Source organism: Daktulosphaira vitifoliae, unplaced genomic scaffold (genome assembly GCF_025091365.1).
Source record: "Daktulosphaira vitifoliae isolate Bord-2020 unplaced genomic scaffold, ASM2509136v1 Scaffold_4, whole genome shotgun sequence".
Taxonomy (NCBI): Eukaryota; Metazoa; Arthropoda; class Insecta; order Hemiptera; family Phylloxeridae; genus Daktulosphaira; species Daktulosphaira vitifoliae.
Window position 1 is genome coordinate 21,564,883 of NW_026099575.1, and position 12,415 is coordinate 21,577,297.

A 12,415-nucleotide genomic window follows, 5' to 3' on the forward strand; every position below is an offset into this window, starting at 1 on the left:
AGTGGCAAGTATAATGTATTTACTATAAAAATAAACATGACTGTTTTTTTAGACTTGATTAGTATTTTATTAGTTCATCGTGTTTACTATTCATTATCATGTTTCAGGCATTCAGGTCGAATACCTTACTTGTACTATGTGCAATATAAGTAAAGAACAGTATTCCACATTTTTTGATATTTCTCTGCCTATTCGCTCTATTGATGGAAAGACATCATATGACTCGCTGGTAAATATATATGAACCGTATTATATTTATATGTTTAATGTAGAAAAAGCAAAATGAAAGTTAAACTAATAAATTTGTTTTTTATATTAATATACTTGACTAATAGGAATATGCAATAGAACAATATTTAAGACCTGAAATATTAGATGAACATTTTTGTGACATTTGTGGAAAAAAATGCAAATTCCTAAAAGGGCAACAATTTAAAGAGCTCCCATATATTTTATGTTTTCATCTAGGTAGGATTAATTATAACATAAATAGTCTAAAACCTGAAAAAATAAATGACAAGTACGTAATGTTTATATAAACGTAAAAAAAACATTGTTATGAATTTTTGTATGAAATTTTTTTGTCAGAGTATCTTTTCCATTTATCATTTCAATGGATGTGGATGGCTATAATTCCATATTTGAATTATACGGAGTGATCATTCATAAAGGTGAAGCCACTTTTGGGCACTATTACTCATACATAAAAGATTTCAAGTCGGGACAATGGTTTGAATGTAATGATGATATTATTACTACCGTATGTATTTAGATTTTTGGAAAANATAATGATGATATTATTACTCTCGTAGGTATTTACATTTTTTGAAAAATACCACAATTATGAGACTATAACTATTACACAGATACCATCACATAAAATTGAAAGTACTTTTAGCGGAAAATCAAGCGCATATATGATAATGTATCGACTTTTTGATAGAAACAGAAATCGAGAAGCTTACACAATCAATGAACTCCCAGCGCATTTAAAGTAACAATATTTTTACTTATGCATCCATTTAATCATATCCGTGTAATTTGTCATAAAAAAACAGAGTTCAACAATTCCACAATATAATGAATAATAAAAACTTTGTTATATAGAGTAATATCTTTTTCATATAAATCAATAGCTTAAACCACAAAATCCTCCAGGAAACTAATAATTATGTTGGCTATTCATAGTCATAATATACAAACCTATTGGAAAAACTACTGAATCTAAAGGTTTATAATTATTATTGGAGGTGATACCTATTTTTAATTAATGTAAAAAAAGTCGAGCTATCAATTGATTTGCATGATAATGAATACAATCCATCAGTTTTTTTGAGGAGTACGTCTCACATATTTAATGAAGTATATAATATTTATATTTGAACATAAATATCCTAATCTTGCGTATAGTTTGAATAAACTTAATGAATAGATAGAGCCTAAACAATTTGAGAAATTTAAACAACCATAGCCTACATTAATAATCTCAGGAAATCATTAAAACTTTTTAAAAAAATATTGAAATGTTAATTGTAATATTACAATTTATGTATAATATTAATTTTTATTAGATGGTACTAAAAAAACAAAAAAATAACTTTAGATGCTTTATTGGTGAATAAAGTGAATGTTGATGGTACTGAATAAGTCGCATATTATAATATAATTTGTGTTCCTTATTAGTTATTTGTTGAATTACTTTGAGAAGAGCTAATGCTTGAAACGTATAAATTGGTCACGCGATCCGTAATGTTTACTTACATTTATATTCTAAACTAAAACTAAGAATAAATGTTATATACACATTTATAAAATAATAATTAAAACTACAATACAATATACTATGTCATTTTATAAAAACTTTTATATAAACTTTTGTATGTTAATAAAACATTTATATTTAACTAATTATTTGTAGTTTATGTTATAATCAGGTTATATTTATCAAAGAATTAAATATCGATTAATAACTACTACAATATAGCATGCTAAAAAATAAAGATGTATTACAACACAGTTAATGTCATTACAATTAATAAATAAAATTTAAAACCAATTGGTTTCAAAATTTCTCGATTTTAGAGTAATTAAGTTATACTTTGCTAAAGTTTTTTATCCTAATTTAAATAGAAACAATCCCTAAAAAAAATAAAGATATGACTAGAATTATAATCTACTTCCTGGTTGTACTCTGCTATGTTTATACACGATTATTCCACTTTTAATCGATAGATTTTGCTCAAAAATAAATCAAAAGATCACAAAACGTATCTTGTTGAAGTAACCAGCAGCATCTACATATTTTAGAGATTTCTAAGTAATGTCTACAAGCAGGGCTCCCATTCTAATTAACCCATTAGAATAGAAAGCCTCAGCTTCCAAGATTACGCTAGGGATCTTTAGACTACGTCCTTCTGACTATAAAAAGCCATTTTTCTCCGTCAAAATCAGTGTTCTTTCGGTAATTTTAAAAAACCAAATAATAAATTTAATTCAAATATATTAGAAATAAGACTCAGGATTTCAGAATAAAAAGGATTGGGTTAATAAAATTTCAACAAAAATTATTAAGAAGTCTTGTTTTCATTATTATTTTCAGAAAACATATTTATTAGGAAATTTTATTCCCTTCTATACACTATACACAGTAAGGTATATATGAATATCATTTACACGTTCTATCATCATTTTCATTTTCCTCACGTTACAAAAGTCTATAAAACAATCCATTATAATCATCTTGTTTAACATCCCTCATACAATTACTAAAATTGTATGCGGATCTTTTATACAACTACAGAATTATTGTACATGGGTTAGTTAATTATATTGTAATACCTAAGCTATTTCAACAAGAATAAAAATAACAACTACTTAGAGTGTAAAAAGCTGTTCATTCTTTAATACTATTTTTATATTAGAGAGACAACACATCCGTTGACTGTATACTTTTTTATCGTGACTTATTGCACGGATGCAGGGGATAAATTTATGAATGCAACGGTTATTTTTATGCGCTTCTCAGAAAATGAATTGTTTTGTGGGGGTATATTACTTTTATTATTATTGGTATATTATTTTCTTAAAACATATTAAACATACAGCTCGATGAAGTATAACGATAATACTATTGGACGAAGGAAGGGTAGTTATGAATGAAAATATAGTTTGTGTCAATTGGTGGCGAGGAGTTTGCATAAAACATACAAGCCCTATATGGCGATGATGGGATTAATAATAACCACCAGATTTTTGCCAAAAGCTTGCCAGATAAAACAAGCAAGTTATAATTAAAGAAACTATTTCAAATATTGGTAATTTTTTTATGTTATCCTTCATAAATAAACAAATAAAATTAGTTTATCATTTATAATCAATTAAACATTTATGAAGTTAATAATCTTTTTAATACTAATTCTTATACTATTTTTTTTTTTGTATTTATATTTTTGTAATTTTCAGAAATAATTTATGATAAATATAAAATATAGGCTTATATATATATATATATTGTAATAAAAATATTATATAGGGGGGAGGCGATAAGATAGAGATATTAGGAAAGGGATTATAAGTTATTTGGATTGTGTTAGATTCATTCATATCATCTTAATCCTACCTCTTACCCACTCTGTCCTATTTATTAATATTACATGAATATAGTGCATGTCTTAAGACTACACTTACCTTGATGTCCAAATGGATTCGTAGATAGATGGTGAATTGTGATGTTCCTTGTTGATGTCGATATTTTAAGTTAATTTAAATAAATAAAAATACAGATATGAGGGGCAACATACTGAGTTTATTTCTATAACTTGTATTAATTATTTTGACAAATATATATAAGTCTTATAATTAAAATTAACAAAAGTAACGTGAATTTTACATTATTAACTTTTAATATGAAAGTGTAAGATTATGGGGGAATAATAAGTGAAAATGAAAGTGAGAGTATGCGAGAGAGATAAAAAGGAAAGAGAGTGTCTGTGCTAATTTTACTAGCATTTTTATATTAAATTAGTTGGTAAGGTAATGAAGGGAGGCTAGTTTTTCTTAAAAATTTAACTATTTAATCTTGCCGTCTGTTCGGCGCCACAGATACGCTTATGGTAATTAAAAAGATGGACATTAATGTAAACATCGCTCCAAATGAACGATGTATTTGTAAAAAGTAATAAAATAATAGTCAGTCAGAAAAGTATTTAAAATTGATAATTATTTGTGTAAAGATTATTCTAGAAGTTTCTCGGATAGTCTCGAAACTTCTATTTTGATTCATTACAATTTATAAATATTTTACTATTTTAATAAAAACAATGCAAACACTTTGATAATGGTTACCTTTTGTTATATATATATTTTTTAAATTATAAGATATGTAATACTTTTTAAGTTCATCCCTAATACCTTTTGAGGGTGAAAATTTTGTTTTTTTAAATAGAAACACATTTTTTGAATTTAATTATATGTTTGAGGTTTATTTAAATAGTCAATGGCATTTTAATTTTTAACATAAGATTTTTCGTTTATTAGATATCAAATTTTTAGGTTTCGAATTTTTGAGATAACACACATGTATAATAAAGCGAGGAATTACAAATACAACCAGCTAATTGTAATTTTATGGCGTTGACATTTGCATATATGCAACATTTATTATCAAAGGTAATACGGAACAATTTTTTTAGTTAATAAATACATCAACTGGCAATAAAGAAATTATTTCTATTGATAGTCATAATTGACAGTAAATACTACGTAAAATTGTATATCTAATAAGCAAATGTGTTCCCATTTTAAAAAAAAGCTGACACCCTTACAAGGTATAAGGGATGAACATAAAAAAAAATTATATAGCTAAAAATTCAAAAATAATATATAACTAAAGGTAAGAAACAAAAACATGATTAAATAATTTTTATTCTGTAAGTAATAAAATGGGTTATAATAAAAAATCATTTTGTATATATTTTTTGATTTTGTTGAGTTTTACTAGTCATGTCTGTTAAAATTTTATAAATTAAGAAATAGTAACAAATAAATATACTTCTTTAAATATTAAAAATATTCTAAAAGTGTATAATATGAATATTAAATAATATTATAATAAAAGAAAGTTAATTTTAACTATCTAATAATCTAATAACAAAATAAAAAAAAACAATTTTTTTTTTATTTCTTATTTTATTCTACATTTATACATTGAACTTGGTTGTATTCAACCTTTATTGTCTCTTGCTTAGTTATTTCAATAATATTGTTTATATCTTCTTCACTTAGTGAATTTTGATTAGATGAAGAACCTTCATTTAAGTTAGACGTTTTATTTTCATTATACATGTTATAATAATAATAAAGCCATTGTCTACCATCATTTAAATTTAATCGAAAGAATTTCTCGTTGGTTATATAATGATAAGCATGTATACAAACATAAATACCACAATCAGTACAATTATATTGTCGTATGGCATTTTTGGCAAGAATGAATTCCCATTCACTCGCAATTGGTTTGGGTACTGAATTATCATAGAATATTTTTATATTAAAGTAAGTACTCATTATGAAATGTAAATTTTCATATAAATTTAATCTAATTATTTTTTCTGAATCTAAAATAATTATTTGTTTTGAAACCAAATTAATTACTCCCAAAACCCAATGATAACTGAAAGCTGATGAACCAACTTGTATATTAACTAAAATAATTGTTTTTTCTTGAGTTATTAAATTTGTCATATATTCGATGATAGGAGAAAAATTTTTTTCACGAACACAAATATAGATATATGACGAAACGTATGAAATAGTGTCTTCCTTCTTGTTTTCTTTTATAAAACAATTTATAACATCATCAATTACATCTCCAAATATAAATTTACCGCGTCTTAATGACTTCACAGTATTCGTTACTTTCGTAGGCGCAGAAGGAACTTTTAGTCTTTGAATATCTGTTTTATCTAAATATGAAAAAACAAATATTTAAATTAAAATATTGAAATGTATTACATAATATATAATATATTTTTAAATAAAAATAAAAATCATCATTACATTATTATATTTTTCATTAAAATCTGAACTAAGCTATGATACATATTGATAGATGCTAAGACATATATGTGATAGTACAATACATTACATCCCTCTTAACAAACTTTTTTTTTCTCATTAAATTTAAACAAGAAAAATACACTAATAATATAAATAATTTTAATTTTTTTTATATTTATATAGTTATGCAATTTAGTTTTCTTACCATATTTACTTAATCTATATTTGTTATCCTCTTTTTTTCTTCCACAGAAATTGTTTTATATCGTTATCTTTATTCTCTTTTTGTTCTAAGCTTTCATCCTCTATTTATTTTTTTCCATTGGATTTTATTGTTTTGTAGTTGTTTGAATAATCTTCCTCTATATTACCTGAAGAGTTTGAGATATTCATATTACTTTAATTTGTCCTTTTAATTCTATTATTTTCATCTAATAAGATTATCGATCTTGGTGTATTATGTTGTTTTACAACTTCTGCGGGTGTTCTTATGTATTTCTTTCCGAAAATTATTTTTATTTTAGGATTTATAATTAATTTTCTGTTTCTTACATTTTATCATAATAATATTTTTTAGTTCAGCCCATATTTCATGTTTTCTTTATATTTATTTATTACCTTTAGTTTCAAAAACTCATTTCGTATTGGCAATTTAGTCTTATATATTCTACTAAATAATAATTGACTATATGATTGTTTGGCCGCCGATCATTTGTAGCGCCACTTGTATACAACCGGTAAACGCGATCGAAATTGTTGCGCGTCGTGGCGTACGGCGAGTATGTGTTTGGCACCTATGCTGGGACGATCCTATGACGGACGGTGAGTGCCTCAACTTGAGAGCCCACAACCTAGAGTTCCGTGATCGTCACTTCAATATCAAAGGTGGATTTGGATGCCCATCCACGAGTTTATGGTGTGGAGAAGCGTGTCTGGTCTTGGTCTACGAAAAATTGAAGTAACCAGGTTGCATATAAACCAGTTAACTATAGTTTGTTTAAGTAAAAGCAAGTCGTGTCCACTTAGGCGAAAATACTGGGTACCCCGACCATTGAGGTGTTTTCGAGTCGGTGGTATATCATTTTTGGTTGCAGAGCGTGGTAGTTTTTTTTGTATTTGAGACCTGTGGAAGCCCTTAGCAGTTTTTCGTTGTGGATCGGTAAGATGTGACTTATTCTTATGATTACTCCTTAAAATAAGTAAAAAGAAAAAAAATTGCTGGGTTTTAAATCCTTTATGTATTTCTATGTAGTATGTGTATGTTTTTTCCATCTTTCGGTGTGGACATAAGTATTTTTAGTTTTACGTTATTAGTTTCTTTTAAAAATTTCGTAACTTTCAGCTCGGGAAAAAAGACGTATTTGGTTGCGCAAAAAATAGACGAGAATAATAGGGATCGCGAGATATTAGAGTTTGAACTCTGATAAGAAGTCAGTATACGATCATCGCGTAGTAAACTTCTTATTGTTACTATATCGAATACTTTACACATTGATTGTCATTTTTATGGGTAACCATTAGTATTGTTGTTCTTATTATTATTTGTACCGCTGATTGTTTTGATTATTGTTGGGTTTTGCGTTGTATATGAATAGTTATTAATTTAATTACTTAATTTGTTTAAAGTTTATTATTAAAATTTTGTTTCTCTTAATTGTTTATTATGGCTGACGACGCCGCCTTTAGGCTCGCTAAAGATCGCGCGCTACTTAGGCGATCAACCGCAGTGTCGCACATTAAAGCTACGTACGATTTATCACGTCGGGTAATTACTGAACCGGCACTTAAAGAAAATTTTATCGTGGCAGCGGGCGATATGGACGCGCTTTGGTTTGAATTCGTCACCGAAGACGATGCCCTAATGGATGCGTTGCTTAATTTAGGCGTCGGGTCAGAGTATTCATCAGCACTTCAGATAGAAGTACGCGAGTGCGTAAATTCAATTAAGGCAACGAGACTTAAATATCTGTCGGAAGTAGATCGCGTTCCACCGCCGGCAAACGGGTCGATATTTAGCGAAACCAATTCAGGCGCGGGTTCAGTTCAAGTTATGGAAAAACGTCGCGCAAAAATGCCCGATATGCCGCTACCCCGTTTTGATGGCGATTACACTAAGTGGCCTACGTTTCGCGATCGTTTTAAGTTACTCATTGACCAACAGAACTTTCACGATATTGATAAATTTTATTTTCTAATTGGCTGTCTTGAAGGCAGTAGCGCCGCGGACGTAATCAACAGTATTCCAGTTTCGGAACAAAATTATGCATTAGCCTGGTCGACTCTATCTAACCGTTATGATAAGCCACGGCGAATGGCTACTATGTTAGTCGAAAAAATGCTATCGGCCCAAATGTTGCGTCAAGAAAGTATTGCCGACTTAAATGCGTTTCTGAAAACTTTTGACGAGAGTATTTCGTTGCTTAAAGCATTAAATATACCTGATATAGGGTCATTTCTTTTATTTGCGCTATGCTCCCGTTGTTTACCGACTTCAAGTCGGAAATGTTTCGAGGCTGAAACGGTAGCCGAATATCCCTCAGCCGATGACGTAATTAAATTTGTAAAAAGACGAGTAGCCGTTTTAGAAAATGTTCAAGATTGTCGCCCTGTTCATGGTAATGTGCACAATGTTTATAAAGCTAGGCGTAATGAGCAAAATAGTCGGCTTCCGGTAATGTCGCTCGCGACCACAAAACCAGTCAATAACATTAAAGTATCGAAACAATGCACAGCGTGCAAAGGTGAACATACGCTAGTTAATTGTAATGTTTTTATCAGTTGGACCGTTAATGACCGGTTGCAGTTTGCTCGCGATAAACACCTGTGTTTTCGATGCCTTATCGCTACTCATTATTCCACGAAATGTTCAGCAGCGACGTGTAATCGGTGTAATCGGAGACATCATACATTATTACACATTGATAGACCACCCCGCGCACCCAGCCAACCTATTGATAGTTCGTCGGCCACAGTTGATGTGCCGTCAAATAGTTTCTCGGGTCTTACAGCAAATACTACGCCGACAGTATTGCTGGGGACAGCGTTAGTTCATGTTCGTGATAGGTCGGGCACTCTTCAAACGGCACGCGTATTGTTAGATTCCGGGTCGCAAATTAGTGCCATGACGACGGCATTCGCGGATCGCCTCGGTCTCCCGCGCACTCGATGGACTCAGTCCGTTACGGGTCTTTCTGGGATTCAGGTTCCCGACACCCAAGGTTTTATGACATGTCAGATGCAGCCACGTTTTTCTAGCGAACCGGTATTGACGGTCAAAGCATGGATTTTGCCGTCAATTACAAGTAATTTACCGCGGCAGGTAATTACGGCTCATGTTAGGCAAAATTATAACAATCTAGCACTTGCCGACCCGTCATTCGATACGCCCGGTTCGATCGATTTTCTGCTGGGTGCTGATTTATACTCATTAATTTTGAATGGCAAACGTATTGTTGTACATAACGATCTTCCCGCCGCATTCGGTTCGATATTTGGATGGGTGCTCATCGGTGGCGCTCCCACCACTGTCTCCCTGCCGTGTTTAAATGTGGTATCATTAACAACCTCTTTAGAGACAATGTTAGATAAGTTTTGGCAGGTGGAGGAACCTGACGCAGCCCCAATCGATTTTACCAATGATGGAAAATGCGAGAAAATTTTCTGTGAACAATGCGTACGGCTCCCGTCAGGCCGTTTTTCTGTACCGTTACCATTTCGTTCGTTGTCTCCAGACAAACTTAGTTTTCCGGGATCTCGTCATTTGGCCCTTAAGCGATTCGAAAATTTAGAGAAACGGTTACAAACTGATTCGAAACTACGTGCACTCTATTGTGAATTTATGGCAGATTATATTAAACTTGGTCATATGTCCGTAGCCTCTTCCCCGGGATTGTATTTTATACCACACCATGCTGTGTACAAGCCGGAAATCGACCCTCGTAAAATTCGTGTCGTATTTGACAGTTCGGCTGTACCGTGGGGCGGAAGCTCATTGAACGACTGCTTATATGCTGGTCCGAAGTTGCAACAAGAAGTTGTTGACGTACTTTGCCGTTTCCGTTTGCGCAAATATGCTTTTACCGCCGACATTTGCAAAATGTATCGGCAAATTTTGATAAATCCTGAATACCGTAAATTTCAACACGTTTTATGGCGTTCTTCGTCGACTGAGGAACTTGTTGAATATGAACTTAATACGGTGACTTACGGTGTCAACAGTTCGCCGTACCTGGCGCTGCGCGTGCTACAGTTTATAGCCGACAACGACTGTATCGACGAGCCTGCCGTTCGTCACGCGTTGCGCTATCAAACGTATATAGACGACGTGTGTACTGGAGCGGATACTGTAGAAGGCGCGTTGTCGTTACAGAAGGCGTTAATTTCGGTGCTAGGGAAATCAGCGTTAGAGCTAAGGAAATGGTCAAGCAATTGTATTGCTGTTCTAGACGCTGTTTCGGTAGAACACCGTGCTGCGACGTCGTTGTCATTCGATGACAGTGATGGGGGAGGAACAAAGGTTCTAGGACTTCAGTGGCACGATGCCGGTGATTATTTTTATTATGTGCCCCGCATAGAATCGGTAGTTGTTACTACTAAGCGAGGCGTCTTATCGTTAATAGCCCGCTTGTTTGATCCACTCGGCCTTCTGTCTCCCTGTATTATGTTGGCAAAATCTATAATGCAACGAACCTGGCAACTGTCCCTAGGGTGGGACGAAAAATTACCTGACGATATTAGTATGGAGTGGTCAAATTTTGTTGCGGAGCTACCGCTGTTGTCGCACATTAAAATTGCGCGTTATATCGGCGCGTGTAAAAACTCGTCGTGTCGGCTTCTTGGGTTTTGTGACGCGTCTCAGCGTGGCTACGCCGCCGTTATTTATTTGCGCGTCGAAAATCCATTAACTGAATCGTCTATTTTCCTTATCGGCGCGAAAACTAAATTAGCTCCGATTAAACCACTTTCTATACCCCGTCTCGAGTTAAATGCCGCAGTACTCTTAGCACGTTGGTTAGGACGAATTAAATCCATTTTGTCTACGGATTTAAATATTATCGCGACTCATGCTTGGACCGATTCGCTCGTGGTATTATCGTGGCTAAGTGTACCACATGATACTTTTAAGGCATATGTGTCAAATAGAGTACACCAGGTACAATGTTTAATACCTGAGTGCTCATGGTCCTATGTAAACACAACCGTCAACCCGGCCGACTGCGTATCGCGCGGGGTATTGCCCTCTAAATTATGTGATTATACGTTATACTGGCATGGCCCTCCGTTTATTTTAGAAGCGCCAGATAGGTGGCCGTCGCGACCGTCGTTATTGGATGTATCCGATTCATCTGAAGTCCGCATTATTTCATTAGCTGTTCGCGCCCAGGACCCTCCAACCGAATGGTCAACTCGTTTTTCTTCATATAATCGGATGTTACGCGTCATATCGTATATGAGGCGTTTTGCACATAAGTGTCGCCACAATGCATCTCCAGCGCTCGCGATCACTCAAGAGGAAATCGACGCGTCGTTACGAGCAATAGTGATTGATTCGCAACAATGTTTTTTTGCCGCGTTAAAAAATGAACTTGTAGCTGGAGTCAGTATATCTTCTAAACCTATGGCACGTTTGTGCCCTTTTTTGGACGATTATGGGGTAATCCGCGTGGGTGGACGTTTACGTCATTCGTTGTTACCTTACGAGCAAAAACATCCGATACTTTTAGCTAAACGGTCTCATTTAGCCATACTTATATTCAGATGATATCATGAATATAGCTGTCATGCAGGCCCACGTGTTATGCTTACGCTAGCTACACGGCAATTTTGGATTTTGAGTGCGCGGGCCGTCGTACATAAAGTTATTAGTCGATGCACAACGTGCGTGCGTTACGCAGCTGTAAATCCGCAACCCCGGATGGCTGACTTACCGTCTGCGCGTGTTACAGAATGCCAAGTATTTAGGCGCGTCGGAATCGATTACGCCGGGCCTCTTCAAATGCGCGAAATAAGGTTGAGAAAATCACGTACTTATAAGGTATATTTAGCCATTTTTGTCTGTTTCACCGTTAAAGCGGTACATCTAGAAGTCGTGACGGAACTGTCTACTGAAGCCTTTTTAGCGGCCTTCGATCGGTTCGTCGCTCGTAGGGGCCTACCAGCCCAAGTGTTTTCGGATTGTGGATCAAATTTTATCGGGGCTGATAAACAGCTACGTGACCTTATAAATAGCGTAACGTCTCAAATTAAAATAGCGGCAGCGACGCCCATGTGTGAGTGACATTTTAATGCGCCTTCGGCTGCACACATGGGTGGATTGTGGGAGTCCGCCGTTCGCTCAGCAAAGCGATTATTAATACGC

At 33.4% G+C, this 12,415-nt stretch overlaps 1 protein-coding gene across 1 annotated transcript; it reads left to right on the forward strand.

Moving 5' to 3' along the window:
• The first annotated feature begins 7,873 nt into the window (after positions 1–7,873).
• On the forward strand, positions 7,874–11,818 carry LOC126904989 (uncharacterized). The gene has a single exon (XM_050684393.1). It carries the CDS (start codon positions 7,874–7,876, stop codon positions 11,816–11,818), a length of 3,945 nt encoding a protein of 1,314 aa, XP_050540350.1.
• The last annotated feature ends 597 nt before the right edge of the window (positions 11,819–12,415 follow it).

Bases quoted from the DNA above. Each gene is read 5' to 3' on its own strand.
- LOC126904989 (XM_050684393.1), top strand. From the start codon at position 7,874: ATGGACGCGCTTTGGTTTGAATTCGTCACCGAAGACGATGCCCTAATG.